A 12,832-nucleotide genomic window follows, 5' to 3' on the forward strand; every position below is an offset into this window, starting at 1 on the left:
CCTGCTGCACGCTAACCCCCAGTACGCCTACGTGGCATTCCCTGACGGCCGGCAAGATACAGTCTCCCTCCGGGACCTGGCGCCCGCCGGAACCCCGCGCTCATCCGAACCATTAACCCCACCCCCACCCCCCCCCCACAGCACCTCACTGGAGGGTCAGTATTCCCGCCGCTCCTGCCTGGGCCCGTCCACCCACCGACGCCCCCTACAGGCCCCCCCCCGGGGTCAACCGTTTGCCCCAACAGCGCCGCCTAGGGGTGACGAAGCTGCCAGGGAGGCCAAAACCACACTCCCAGAGTTGCAACCACCTGGACCCCTACCAGAATCACCACCGAAGCCCAGACGATCCAGAAGGACAACCAGGCCACCCGATCGACTGATTGCTTCGCTGTGACTTTAACCGTGAACGAACACTTTGTGAATATTCTCGACAGCTCTGTAAGGAGGTATCACGGTACCTCCATATCTGATCATACCATGTTAAAGGCGACTGTTACCACAGGCACCCACCCCCGCCAGACTCTTTTTTAACAGGGGGTGAATGTGGTATCAGATATTGCTGTACCGAAGAGGCTGATGACCATTGGTTAAACCTAAGAGTTTACCATTGGCTGTTGATATGTAGCTCCGCCCTGACAGGCGGAGTATAAGAACTGGTGCTGTCCCAGCAGCCTTCACTTTCTGTACCGAAGCTGCTGGGGAACAGTTCTAGTCGATTAAAGCCTTCAGTTATGAAATCACTTCGTCTGAGTGTAATTGATCGCGCATCACCATGTTACTACTGTTCCTTTTACTCCATGAGCTACAACATTTCTTACAAGCCTGCCTCCGACCACCCAAGGGAGGTTATGAGAGATGTTGTGGCACTGCTGCCAGATCCTCAGGTACAAGCACCATTAATTGAGTCCCTGCCCACACTTCTACTTCCTTCTGAGGGAGATCCACGAGAGCCCTTTGGCCCTCCACGAAACCCTGGCATCTCTCCTCCTAGCCACCTGCACAACAAATGCCTCTTGGTGTTGCATCCTTCACCCTGCAAGCCTCTCTCCGCTTTGATGTTCCATTTTCCATGCTTTCAATTCCAATAATGTTATTCAGCTTCCCTTTACAATGTACAGCCTGCCTTCAAGAATCAAAGCTGGCTGCAGCACATGCTTTCAGCACATGCTTTCAGCACAAAACTGTTTGGCCCCCTGCTAAGCACAATGTAGTCAGCAGAATGAAGAGGAAGCCATTAGCACAGAATCCACTCCACCTTACTCTACAAGCATGGCATTAAGGTGGGGGTACCAAACATGCATGCTGCCCACATCCAATGGAAATTATCATGGGTAAATTGCAAAGCCAAACTCATCACCACAGAAAATGGGGAGGACAAACTTTTAGTGCATAGCGTTTAGTAAATTAAAATTATTTGGTACAAAAGTTATTTTTCTGTTTTCCAGATAACTGTACAAACTATTTGCTTTCTTACACTGATATCTTGCGCAGAAGAAAAAAATATCACTTAACAGCAAACATTATAACTAATAAATATATTTTATAAAACAAGCCCTGTACTATGCTGTCAGATTCCAATCATTACTTGCAGCTTCACGATCCAGTAAAAATACTAAACTTACATACAATGGATCCATTCAACATTATTTATAAAGTTAGTTCTGTAACTTTCCGAAAATTGTCAGTTACTTTTATCAAAAGTTACTTTTATTTCACTATTTGAGTTTGAGGACTACACAATTTGAAGTGGAATTAAAGCATTAACAATCAAAATTCCTCACCTGGCTATATAAATTTGTATTCAGTTCTTTATCCAAATCATCAGTCCCATGACAATATTCTCCACTTGGTCTCAGTGAACCACAAATTATTTCTCCTGTTTTAGTAATGAAACGAACACCCAGCAAAACATTTGGATACGATTGATAACATACTTCACGCTCTGGAAGACCTAAGAACATAAACATAATTAGAAATAAGGCATTTGATTATCAAGCCAAGAAGGATTACATTTTTAAATTTTTTTTTGAGGACAGCATTGATAATGATGGATTTGAAAGGGAGATGGACAGTATCTGAATAGAACCATTTGCAATGTCAGCTCACAATGTCACCCCTCAATTCTCCAGAACACCTGCCTGCAAAAACACTCCAAAGTACCTCCCCAAACTCTGCAATTGTCGTAATAGTCTAACTTACCGTATCCGGATGTTGGATGGCTGGCCATATAAATAACATTAGCAGAGTTCCCCTTTGGAGCTGAACACATCCTCTTTTGTGGGTGTTCTCAGACATTTGTATCTCCTTGCCAATGGAAGAAGTTGGAAGAGTGAGTAAGCCAGGTTGAAGGGGTCTTTGATTATGCTGCCCGCTTTCCCAAGGCAGCGGGAGGTATAGACAGATGGATGGGAGGCGGGTTTGTGTGATAAACTGGGCGGTATTCACGACTCTCTCTAGTTTCTCACTGTCTTGGGCCGAGCAGTTGCCATGCCAGGCTGTGGTGCAGCCAGATAGGATGCTTTCTATGGTGCACCTGTAAACATTGGTAAGAATCAATGTGGACATGCCGAATTTCCTTAGTTTCCTGCGTAAGTATAGGTGCTATTGTGTTTTCTTGGTTATAGTGTCGACGTGGGTGGACCAGGACAGATTTTTGGTGATGTGCATACCTAGGAATTTGAAGCTGTCAACTATCTCCACTTCGGCCCCATTGATACAGACAGGGTACAGTGCTTGCTTCTTGAGTTTTGCTGACATTGAGGGAGAGATTGTTGTCGTTACACCACTCCATTAGGTTCTCTATCTCTCTCCTGGATTCTGACTCTTCGTTGTTCGAGATCCGACTCACTATGGTCGTGTTGTCAGCAAACTTGTAGATGGAGTTGAACGATAAGTTTTGGCATGCAGTCGTGTGTGTATAGGGAGTATAGTAGGGCCAAGTACTTGTTATTTCCATACACAGTATATGAATAGATGAATTAGGAGCAAGAGTAGGTTATTCCACACAACCATAGCCCCCTCCCCCCATTTGTCTACCACACTCTGGGAAACAGTGTTCCAGATACTCACGACCCTCTGAGAGAGAAAAAACTCCTCATCTCCATCTCAAATGGGAGACCCCTTATTTTTAAACTATGTCCCCTAGTTCTAGTTTCTCCCATAAGGAGAAACATCTTCTCAGTATCTTATGTTTCAATAAGATCACCTCTCATTCTTCTAAACTCCAATGGATACAAGCTCAATTTGTCCAACCATTTTTTGTAAGATAACCCCCCCATCATGGTTGGCGCAGGCTTGGAGGGCCGAAGGGGCTGTTCCTGTGCTGTATTTTTCTTTGTTATCCCAGGTATCAGACTAGGGAACATTTACTGAATCACTTCAAATGCAATTATGTCCCTTCTTAAATAAGGAGACCAAAACTGTACACAGTACCCTAAATATGGACTCACCAATGCCCTTTACAAGAAATGTTTAGAATAAGTCTGAACTCTTGGTGTAATGCATGTAAGATGATGTGTGGTGACAAGAGAGTTGCAATATGGTAATTGTGTAATATGAAGATTAGGAGGTGATGTGTACACAACGTTTCTATAAATTGTTGCCCTGTATTCTGTCCACAGTGGAACAAGAGTCCAACCATACCTTACTGAATCAAAAGTAATACACTGTGAATGCTGGAAATCTGACATAAAAGCAGAAAATGTTGGAAATGCCCTACCGGTCAGGCAGCATTTGTGAAGAGAGAAACATTGTTCACGTTTAAAGTCAATTACCTCACACCATTGATGATATGCACCACAAATAAGTAAATAAGATGTTACTGATACTTTTCAGACTACTTATCTGTTTATAATTCAAATGACCATTGCGGTGCATAAAATCCATACAGCAGACATATGCTTAGGTCAGAAATTACCAAATCTGAAACCAGTAAAACTGAGGGTGAAACTAAGACCATCTAAAATGGGGAACCTGGGGCGGGATTCTCCACTCCCACGCCGAAGTGGCTGCGCCGTCGTGAACGCCGTCGAGGTTCACGACGGAGCGAAATGGCCCCGATCCCGACCGATTCAGGCCCTGACAATGGGCCAGGATCGGCCGCGTCATCTACACGCGCCAGGTCTTGTCGCCCGCGTAAAGGCGCCGCCGCATATATGACGCGGCCGGCGCTGCATAACGGGCGCCAACCCGCGCATGTGTGGTTGCCTTCCTCTCTAAGTCCACCCCGCAAGAAGGTGGGGGACGGATCTTGCGGAGCCGCGGAAGGAAGGAGGTCCTCCTTCAGAGAGGACGATCGGTGGGCACCGATCGCGGGCCACCCCACATTTGAGGTACCCCCCAGTGCAGGATCCCCCCTCGCCCCCCCCGCAGGCCGCCCCCCCAGCGTTCACGCACCGTTCACGACGGCAGTGACCATTTGTGGACGGCGCCGGGGGGAACCCGCCGTTTAGGCCTGGCCGCTCGGCCCATCCGGGCCTGAGAATAGCGGGGGTGCTGGAGAATCGCCATTTTGGGTGTCTCCGGCGATTCTCCGGCCTGCAGCCCGCGGAACTCGACCGGGCCGTTCCCGCCGCTTTGGAGAATCGTGGGAGGGCGTCGGACCGGCGTCCCGAGAAATTTTGGCGGCCCAGGCGATTCTCCCAACCGGCATGGGAGTGGAGAATCTCGCCCATAATGTCTCATAATTTTAAATGGCCTTTTCAACATAACTTGAAAAAGTTATTCTGCATGGCGTGATGAAAAACCAACTAACAAAAGATCTTACAAGTCTCACTCTGATGGTAGCACTCTTGAAGGCTAGTAGATATGTATTCAAGCCAATTGTGTGTTCAAATCCCATTCCAGTATATGAGTGTGTAATCTAATCTGGTGCTGTATTGAGGGAGCCCTGCATTGCTGAAGTCTCTCTTTTGAATTAGATGCCAGGTCTCAACTGACTGCAAGCCGATACACAATTTAAAGAAGGGCAAGGAGTTTTCCGTGTGCATTGGAAACGTCACTCCTTTAGTCAACTCCACCAAAGTAAATTAACTGAATTTAAATTTTGTGTTGACGTTGCGATATTTATCTATATAACAAGTGATTGCACTGCACAAGCAGTTTGCTCGTTGTGAAGTACTTTGGGACTAAAGAAGTGAGAGATGCTCTATAAATGTACTTTATCTGTACAAATGGCCTTTTCAACATAAAGCATTGTGGATAGCACAATTGCTTCACAGCTCCAGGGTCCCAGGTTCGATTCCGGCTTGGGTCACTGTCTGTGCGGAGTCTGCACGTCCTCCCCGTGTGTGCGTGAGTTTCCTCCGGGTGCTCCGGTTTCCTCCCACAGTCCAAAGATGTGCAGGTTAGGTGGATTGGCCATGATAAATTGCCCTTAGTGTCCAAAATTGCCCTTAGTGTTGGGTGGGGTTGCTGGGTTGTAGGCATAGGGTGGAGGTGTTGACCTTGTGTAGGGTGCTCTTTCCAAGAGCCGGTGCAGACTCGATGGGCCGGGTGGCCTCCTTCTGCACTGTAAATTCTATGAAGAAACAAGAAACTTTTATTTGATGGATTTGGCATGTTACATTTCAGCTATCTATAAAAATAGCGGGCAATGGAATTCTTGTTTTAATTGTTTTAGTTGGAATGTGTTTGGCAGAAATAATTCCTGTATGCGTAATAACCGGCAAATTGGTTTTAATATGGGCTTACCTGCTAAGTAAATATGAAGACGATATTTACATTCCTTAAAAGCTTGTACAAGTCCAGCCAGGTGGAAGATAAGCAATCTTAGAAATGTCAAAAATCCAAGCTATTGAAAGAGACAAAATAGATACTTTTTTAAAATAAGAAAAAACATTGCAGGTTGGCTTCTGAATAATAACAAAACTCATAAGAGTTAAATCTTTCAATATAACTTACTTTCAATAAAGGTTTTTGTAAAATCATTGAGTTGCCCTTAGTACAAGTTTCACTGAGACCTGCTATGTCAGATATATCAGCTGGAAAGACGCCCTTGAATGGCAATCTCTGGCACCCAACCATTTAGATTAGCAAAGTAGCATTTCAATACCAAGGATGGACCTAAATCAAGGTCTAGTTATCATAGAGTCATAAATGTTTACAGCATGGAGACAGGCCCTTCGGCCCAACTTGTCCATGCCACCCAGTTTCTATCACTAAGCTAGTCCCACTTACCCTGCATTTGGCCCATATCCCTCTATACCCACCCTGCCCATGTAATTGTCGAACTGTTTTTTAAATGAAAAAGTTGTACCCGCCTCTGTAGCCATCTGAGATGGCCACCTGCAAAGGACCATGGGAATTATGGCCAACCCAAGACTCAGACAGATACAGAGCTTCTGTGTATTTGAAACGCAGGTAGCTAGACCTGATCGAAACCCCCGGTCGTTTGCATTCCAATGGCCCATTTCCCCAGAACAATAGGACTCCAATCAAGAAAACCGGTACAGCCACAGACTGATCGGCGCCACTCCCTTTACTCAGAGAGCCCAACTGCCAAGATCAATCACCGTTAAGGACCCGCCCAGCCACCAAGGCACCCGTCCCTTTATTGGCCAAAATCGAAGGCAGTGATCAAAGCCTGTCGAATTATTGGTTCCAAGATTAAGGACCGCCCCAAAGAGCGCAAAACCCTAGAGGGATAAAAAGGGACACAGCCATGTGTTCTGTCTCTTTTGGATCCAGCCTGTGCTAGCCTCTTTTGAATCCGGCCTGTGCCAGCCCAACTGCAGCATAACGACCAGACAGCCAAGTTCAAGACCAACGATCGCTACCTGACAGATGAGCCCAGTAGAGACAGAGCCACTTCTTCAAACCAGCCACATGAGATCAAGATAAAGGCCTTATCCACTTGCACAGTGCCGGTCGCCTGAAGTGAAGTATAGGTTATTGTAGTTGGTAGGTGTAGTTTAACTTGTAGTATATTGTGCTTGCATGTCGAAGTAACCCTTGTGTGTAAATAAACCATCTTTGAACTTGAACTGACTAACTGGTTGTGTGGTCATATGACCCTTATACGGGAAAGCTTTGTGGTTCAGTAAGCAAAATAGAAACACCCACTGTATTGGCGACGCTGTTAGGACATAACATCATATCATAAAAAGAGTCTCAGTATCATATTGGTGACTCTAAAGAGCAACATTATTGGTGATGCTGGTGGGATAGTATTTCATTAAATTGGCAACACCTCTACCCCTGCCTCTGACAGCTCAGTCCAGATGCTCACCACACTTTGTGTGAAAATATTTCTCCTCTGGTCTCTTTTGTATCTCTTCCCTCTCACCTTAAACCTATGCCCTCTAGTTCTAGACTCCTCTACCTTTGGGAAAAGATGTTGACTATCTACCTTATCTATGCTCCTCATTATTTTATAGCCCTCTGTAAGATCACCCTTAAGCCTCCTACGCTCCAGGGAAAAAAGTCCCAGCCTCTCCTTATAACTCAAGGCTAGTTATGGTACAAATATGACATTAATTTCTCTCAATGCTTCATAGTTCCTTTTCAAACAGCTAATAATAGCTGTCATGAAGCTGCTTGTGAGCTCACTTGAATAGGACTATTTGCTCTCAAGAAGGAAATATATTTTGAGATAAAAGACAATAAACATCAAACAATCTAATACAGTTCTGGCTCTTATACACTTGGTAGCGAAAAAAGAATCAATCATTCATAACATCTATTCAAAGCACTTAAATCTCAGTGGTTAATCACCTAAATATAAACAAACTTCTACTCAGACTCCATATTGAAGACGACCAAATCTTCTAATAGCTCTTTTAAGCTGTCAATCAAACTGGGAGTTCATATCGCACTGCGGAAGTAACTGTAGCTTTCGAAACTCAGCCAAACAATCACAATGACATAACAACAGCCATTGGGGTCATGCCACAAAGCTTGATTGAAAATGACAATATGCTACCTTTTTTTCTAACCTACACTTGCACAGTAGCTCTTGGGCGGCATGGTAGCACAGTGGTTAGCACTGGCTTCATAGCTCCAGAGTCCCAGGTTCGATTACCGGCTTGGGTCACTGTCTGTGCAGAGTTTGCACATTCTCCCCGTGTCTGTGTGGGTTTCCTTCCAGGGCTCAAGTTTCCTCCCACAGTCCAAAGATGTGGAGGTTAGGTGGATTGGCCATACTAAATTGCCCTTAGTGTCCAAAAAAGTGGGGTTACTCGGTTACAGGGATAGGGTGGAGGTGTGGGCTTGGGTGGGGTGCTCTTTCCAAGGGCCAGTGCTGAACCGATGGGCCGAGTAGCCTCCTTCTGCACTGTAAATTCGATGAAATCAGTCCAGCAGAAGGTTATTAGTCAGCCTGTTTTTTAAAAGTTAAAAGAGCAGGAGATTTTAACAAGCCTTCACACCATGACAGTAATGCAGACCTTGTCCGCCCTTCAAGAGCATTTACGTCCTCCCCATCAAACTGCAGATTAAGGCCCTTGGACCAGCCAAAAAAAAAGTCTGTTTATAGGCAAAAATTGGATCTGTCGGAAATGGGGATTTCCGCATTTGAGTCCTCCCTGCCATTTAAAAAAATATATATTTTAATTCCATTTTATACATTAACAAGCACAAAACCCCAGAAACCCTCCCCCCCCCCAACAAAAAGACCCCACCTCAACTCCCTCCTCCCTCCCCACAACCTAACAATTTACTTGACCAGTTCTTTAAAGTACAGAATAAACGGCTGCCTTCTCCAGTAGAACTCCTCAATTGCTCCCCACACGATGTACTTAACTTTCTTGAGATATAAAAACTACATAAGATTCCCCAGCTATACTGAGGCATGAGGTGGGGAAGCTGACCTCCATCCCAGCAGCACCTGCCTTTGAGCAATCAGCGAGGCAAAGGCCAGAACGTCAGCCCCGCTCCTGTCTTCAGCTTGGCAGGTCTTACACCCCAAATATGGTCCCTAAGGGACAGAGCTTCAGTTCAATTTGTAGAATCGCCGACATGGTGCTAAAGAAGGAGACCCAGAATCCCGTAAGCTTAGGACACCACCGGAACATGTGCGCATGATTAGCCAGATCCCTCCCACAATGCTCGCACTCACCATCCACTCCAGCAAACAACCTGCTCATCCTGGATTTGGTTAAATGGGCTCTATGCATTACCTTCAACTGTATCAACTCTAACCTCACACATGACGATGCTGCATTCACCCTACTCAGAGCCTCGTACCACACCCATCCTCCAGCTCCAACTGCAACTCCTTCTCCCACTTGGCCTTGACCCCCTCCACAGACAGTGCATCTTCCACCATAATCTTACCGTAAATCCCTGACAAACTCCCCATCTCCATCCCTGTCAGGGACAAAACTTTCTCCAGCAACAAGGACCAGATTAAGTGGGAAGGACCTTTTTTGCGAAATTGTGAATTGTGGTACCTAAAAATATCTGCCTGTGAAAGCCCAAATTTCTCCGACAACTCCTCCAAGCTTGTAAATCGCCCGTCCAAAAACAAGTCCCTCATCCCTTCCACCCATTCTCCTCCCATCCCCTAAACATAGCATCCAACCTTGCTGGCTCAAACATGTGATTCGCGCAGATCGGTGCCAGCTTCGATGTCGCCCCCCAATTTACTGCCCCCAATTTAAGATGCTGCCGAAACTATCTCCATATCTTCAGTGTGGAGACCACCATCGGGTTTGCTGAATATGTCCCTGGAGAAAACGGCAGCAAGGCCTTCACTAATACCCTTAATCCCAACACCCTACATGGCCCCGACTCCACCCGCACCCATACAGCCTCAGGATCTCCGCCCCCCCCACACCATTCAGCATTCGCCACCCAGCAATAATATATCAAGGATTTTGGCAGAAAAACCAGCAAACATTGGAACAGAAAGAGAATCCATGGCAAAACATTAATCTTTATCGACTGAATTCTGCCCGCCAATGACAGAGAGAGACTATCCCACCTCTGTAGATCAGCCTTAACTCTGCTCACCAAACTTGTAAAATTTGATTTCCAAAGCTGGGCCCAAACCCGAGCCACCTGTACCCCCAGGTACCTAAAATGAGAACGGGTTAAGCGTAACGGTAACACCCCCAGATTAGCTTCCCTCCCGGCTGAGTGATCAGAAAACACTCATTTTTCTCCCAACTCAACTTATACCCTGAAAAAGCACAAAATCCTTCAGCAGCAACCTGATATCACCCATTTTGGAGATCGGATTCATCATGTACAAAAGATCATCAGCCTACAAGGACACCCTGGATTCCACAGCGCCCCCCCCCCCTTCCCCCCCTCACATTATCCATTTCCAATTATCCAAGGCTTTCTGTGCAAAAACCAAAGGCTCAATTGCCAACGCAAACAAGAGGGGGGACATCGGGCACCCCTGACTCATTCCCCTGTGCAGCTGAAAGTATCCCGAACTGATGTTATTTGTATGGATACTGGTCTTAGGCACCTTGTATAACAACCAATCTAAGCCCTATTCCAAATCGTTCCAAAAGCGCAAACAAATACTCCCATTCTACCTTGTCAAAAGCCTTTTCGGCATCTAATGTCACCATGACCTCCTGCTCGCTCCCTTCTGCCGGGGATAATACCGCATTTAAAATGCCATCTCACATTAGACGGCAACTGTCGACCCTTCACAAATCCCATCTGGTCCTCCCCAACAAACAACCTTGGAAAAACTGTCAGGCCCAACTACTAACCGCCGAAATGCCGCATATTAAAAGGTATTCCGAGTAGGAAGGAACTGAGTTATGTTTAAGTCAATTTCTCTTCCCCCTGCCTATGATATTATGGTTCTCATTTTTTTTCTTCTTAAACCATTTCTCAGCCATTGTGTATATCCTGATGAAAGAGTAGCTGCAATCATGGCTTGAAAACGTCAACAGGTGCAATATTTGGAATATCCATTTTCAAAGCTTTAAATAAGTGTTATGTCTGCATTTGTTTGCAGATACATCCTGGTTCATAGCCCCCAAATCAAAGATTTTTTAAAAATATATAAATTTAAGAGTACCCAATTATTTTTCTTTTCCAATTAAGGGGCAATTTAGTGTGGCCAATCCAACATACCAGCATATCTTTGGGTTGTGGGGGTGAAACCCACGCAGACATGAGGAGAATGTGCAAACTCAGGGCCTTGATTCGAACCCGGGTCCTCAGCGCCGTTGTCCCAGTGCTAACCACTGTGCCACATGCCGCCCCTCAAAAAGCAAAGATTGATAGAATGACGAAAACCAATGATATAACAAAGCACATGGAGCATAAATAACTAAGATCAAGGGAAATGCAAAATTAAAAACTAGTATTCATTGTTTGCTGCCTTATAATATATTAGTCAAAATGTAGCCTTATTGAAACTCCAGAATGCAGTAATGTATGTTCAGTCTTGACGTACAACTATTGTCTATTTGGTAAAATGCCCCTCCATTAAAAGAAAATCCTTTCCTTTGTAAATTGTTTGAAACATTTTACTCTATAAAGAACCAGATATTACAAGCTGCACAAAACTCCTTTACTCTGAAAAGACGTGTTGGCACTTCATTCAGCACTTTTTGTACTGTTCTAACTTGAGTTTCCAGAGAAACTGAAAGTCAAACAATGTAGTTTTTTATCATGAGTCTAGTGAATTGTTTACATCACCATTGGAAATACAGAGACATTTCAAATCCGGATGTTGGTCAAATTGTGCATTAATCAGTTAATCTGTAAACTGAAATGTTGCAGTACCTATTTTAGCAGCAGGGGGTGTTACTTGTTTTGGCAAAGAGAAACTTCAGGGAGGACCTCTTTTAGCAGAAGCCTGGTGGTGCTAATTTTTGCCTGCATGCCTTGGCAGTAATCTGACAAAGCAAATCACCATCTGTTGTAGAACTAGTGAAATCAATGAAATTAAAAACCAGACAGATTCTATAACAAGTGAGTGATCCACCGCCATAATACTGCCCACGTAGTAAAGTCAATTCCCACAATTCAGAGCTTACCAGACTCACTAAACATGTCGTGGGGTAGGATGGCATGGTGGCAAAGTGGTTAGCTCTGCAGCCTCACGGCGCCGAGGATCCGGGCTCAATCCCGGCCCCAGGTCACTGTCCTTGTGGAGTTTGCACATTCTCCGCGTGTCTGCGTGGGTCTCACCACCACAACCCAAATGATGTGCTGGGTAGGTGAATTGGCCACGCTAAATTGCCCATAATTGGAAAAAAAGAATTGGGTACTCTAAATTTATTTTAAAAAATCATATCAAAAGGTCTTGGGCCATACATCCTTCCAGCCCCATTACACACTCTCCATAACCTTATTATCTATCCTGCTGTATGGATTAGCCATCTGGAGGGTCCTAAATGTGAATATAACTGAGTCAAACTTCTGTAGACTTCAAAGAAACACTGATGCATTCATCCCAAAAAATATAACTACAAAGCTTTGTAAAGAAATTCATTTTCAACCACAGAATGTCTCGTCTTCTTTTTACACTATTCAGCTTACAACGGTTACGTGAGTCATTATTTTAATTTGATCATGTACCTTTATTATCTTGACTTCACATGTATAGAGATACGACTGCTTTACCGCATCAGCACAGATCCAGAACAAGACAGACTCAGCAAGGAAGAACAAAACAGGAATCTGGTCTGGGTGCAATGGTGCATGGTCCAAAGAAATCAAGAGAATGTCCAAAGCCTCTTGGGAAATGACAAATAAAAAAAATAATCAATACAGAATCATATAGCATGTGCCCCATGGTCAAACAAATTAATTAAAAAATTATCTCCCATTAACTTTCATCAAACCTAATTAACTTTTCCACAATACTTTCTTGTTTTATATTGAAACAAAGTTAAAACGCACAAAATTCCTACCA

General features: G+C 44.7%; 1 protein-coding gene across 6 annotated transcripts in view; it reads right to left on the reverse strand.

Moving 5' to 3' along the window:
- Positions 1–12,832, reverse strand: part of tmem232 (transmembrane protein 232) — a 237,188-nt gene that overhangs the window by 91,391 nt on the left and 132,965 nt on the right. For all 6 annotated transcript variants that reach the window (XR_011949087.1, XM_072516415.1, XM_072516414.1 and 3 more), the window contains exons 5-7: positions 12,496–12,653; positions 5,692–5,791; positions 1,782–1,951 (exon numbers count right to left, since the gene is read on the reverse strand). Coding sequence is in view for 5 of the 6 variants with exons in the window: in XM_072516415.1 (XP_072372516.1) it covers positions 1,782–1,951; positions 5,692–5,791; positions 12,496–12,653 (428 nt within the window). In the remaining variant the exon portion in view is untranslated. The remainder of the gene's footprint in view (positions 1–1,781; positions 1,952–5,691; positions 5,792–12,495; positions 12,654–12,832) is intronic.

The sequence above is a fragment of the Scyliorhinus torazame genome, chromosome 9, assembly GCF_047496885.1.
Source record: "Scyliorhinus torazame isolate Kashiwa2021f chromosome 9, sScyTor2.1, whole genome shotgun sequence".
Classification (NCBI taxonomy): domain Eukaryota; kingdom Metazoa; phylum Chordata; class Chondrichthyes; order Carcharhiniformes; family Scyliorhinidae; genus Scyliorhinus; species Scyliorhinus torazame.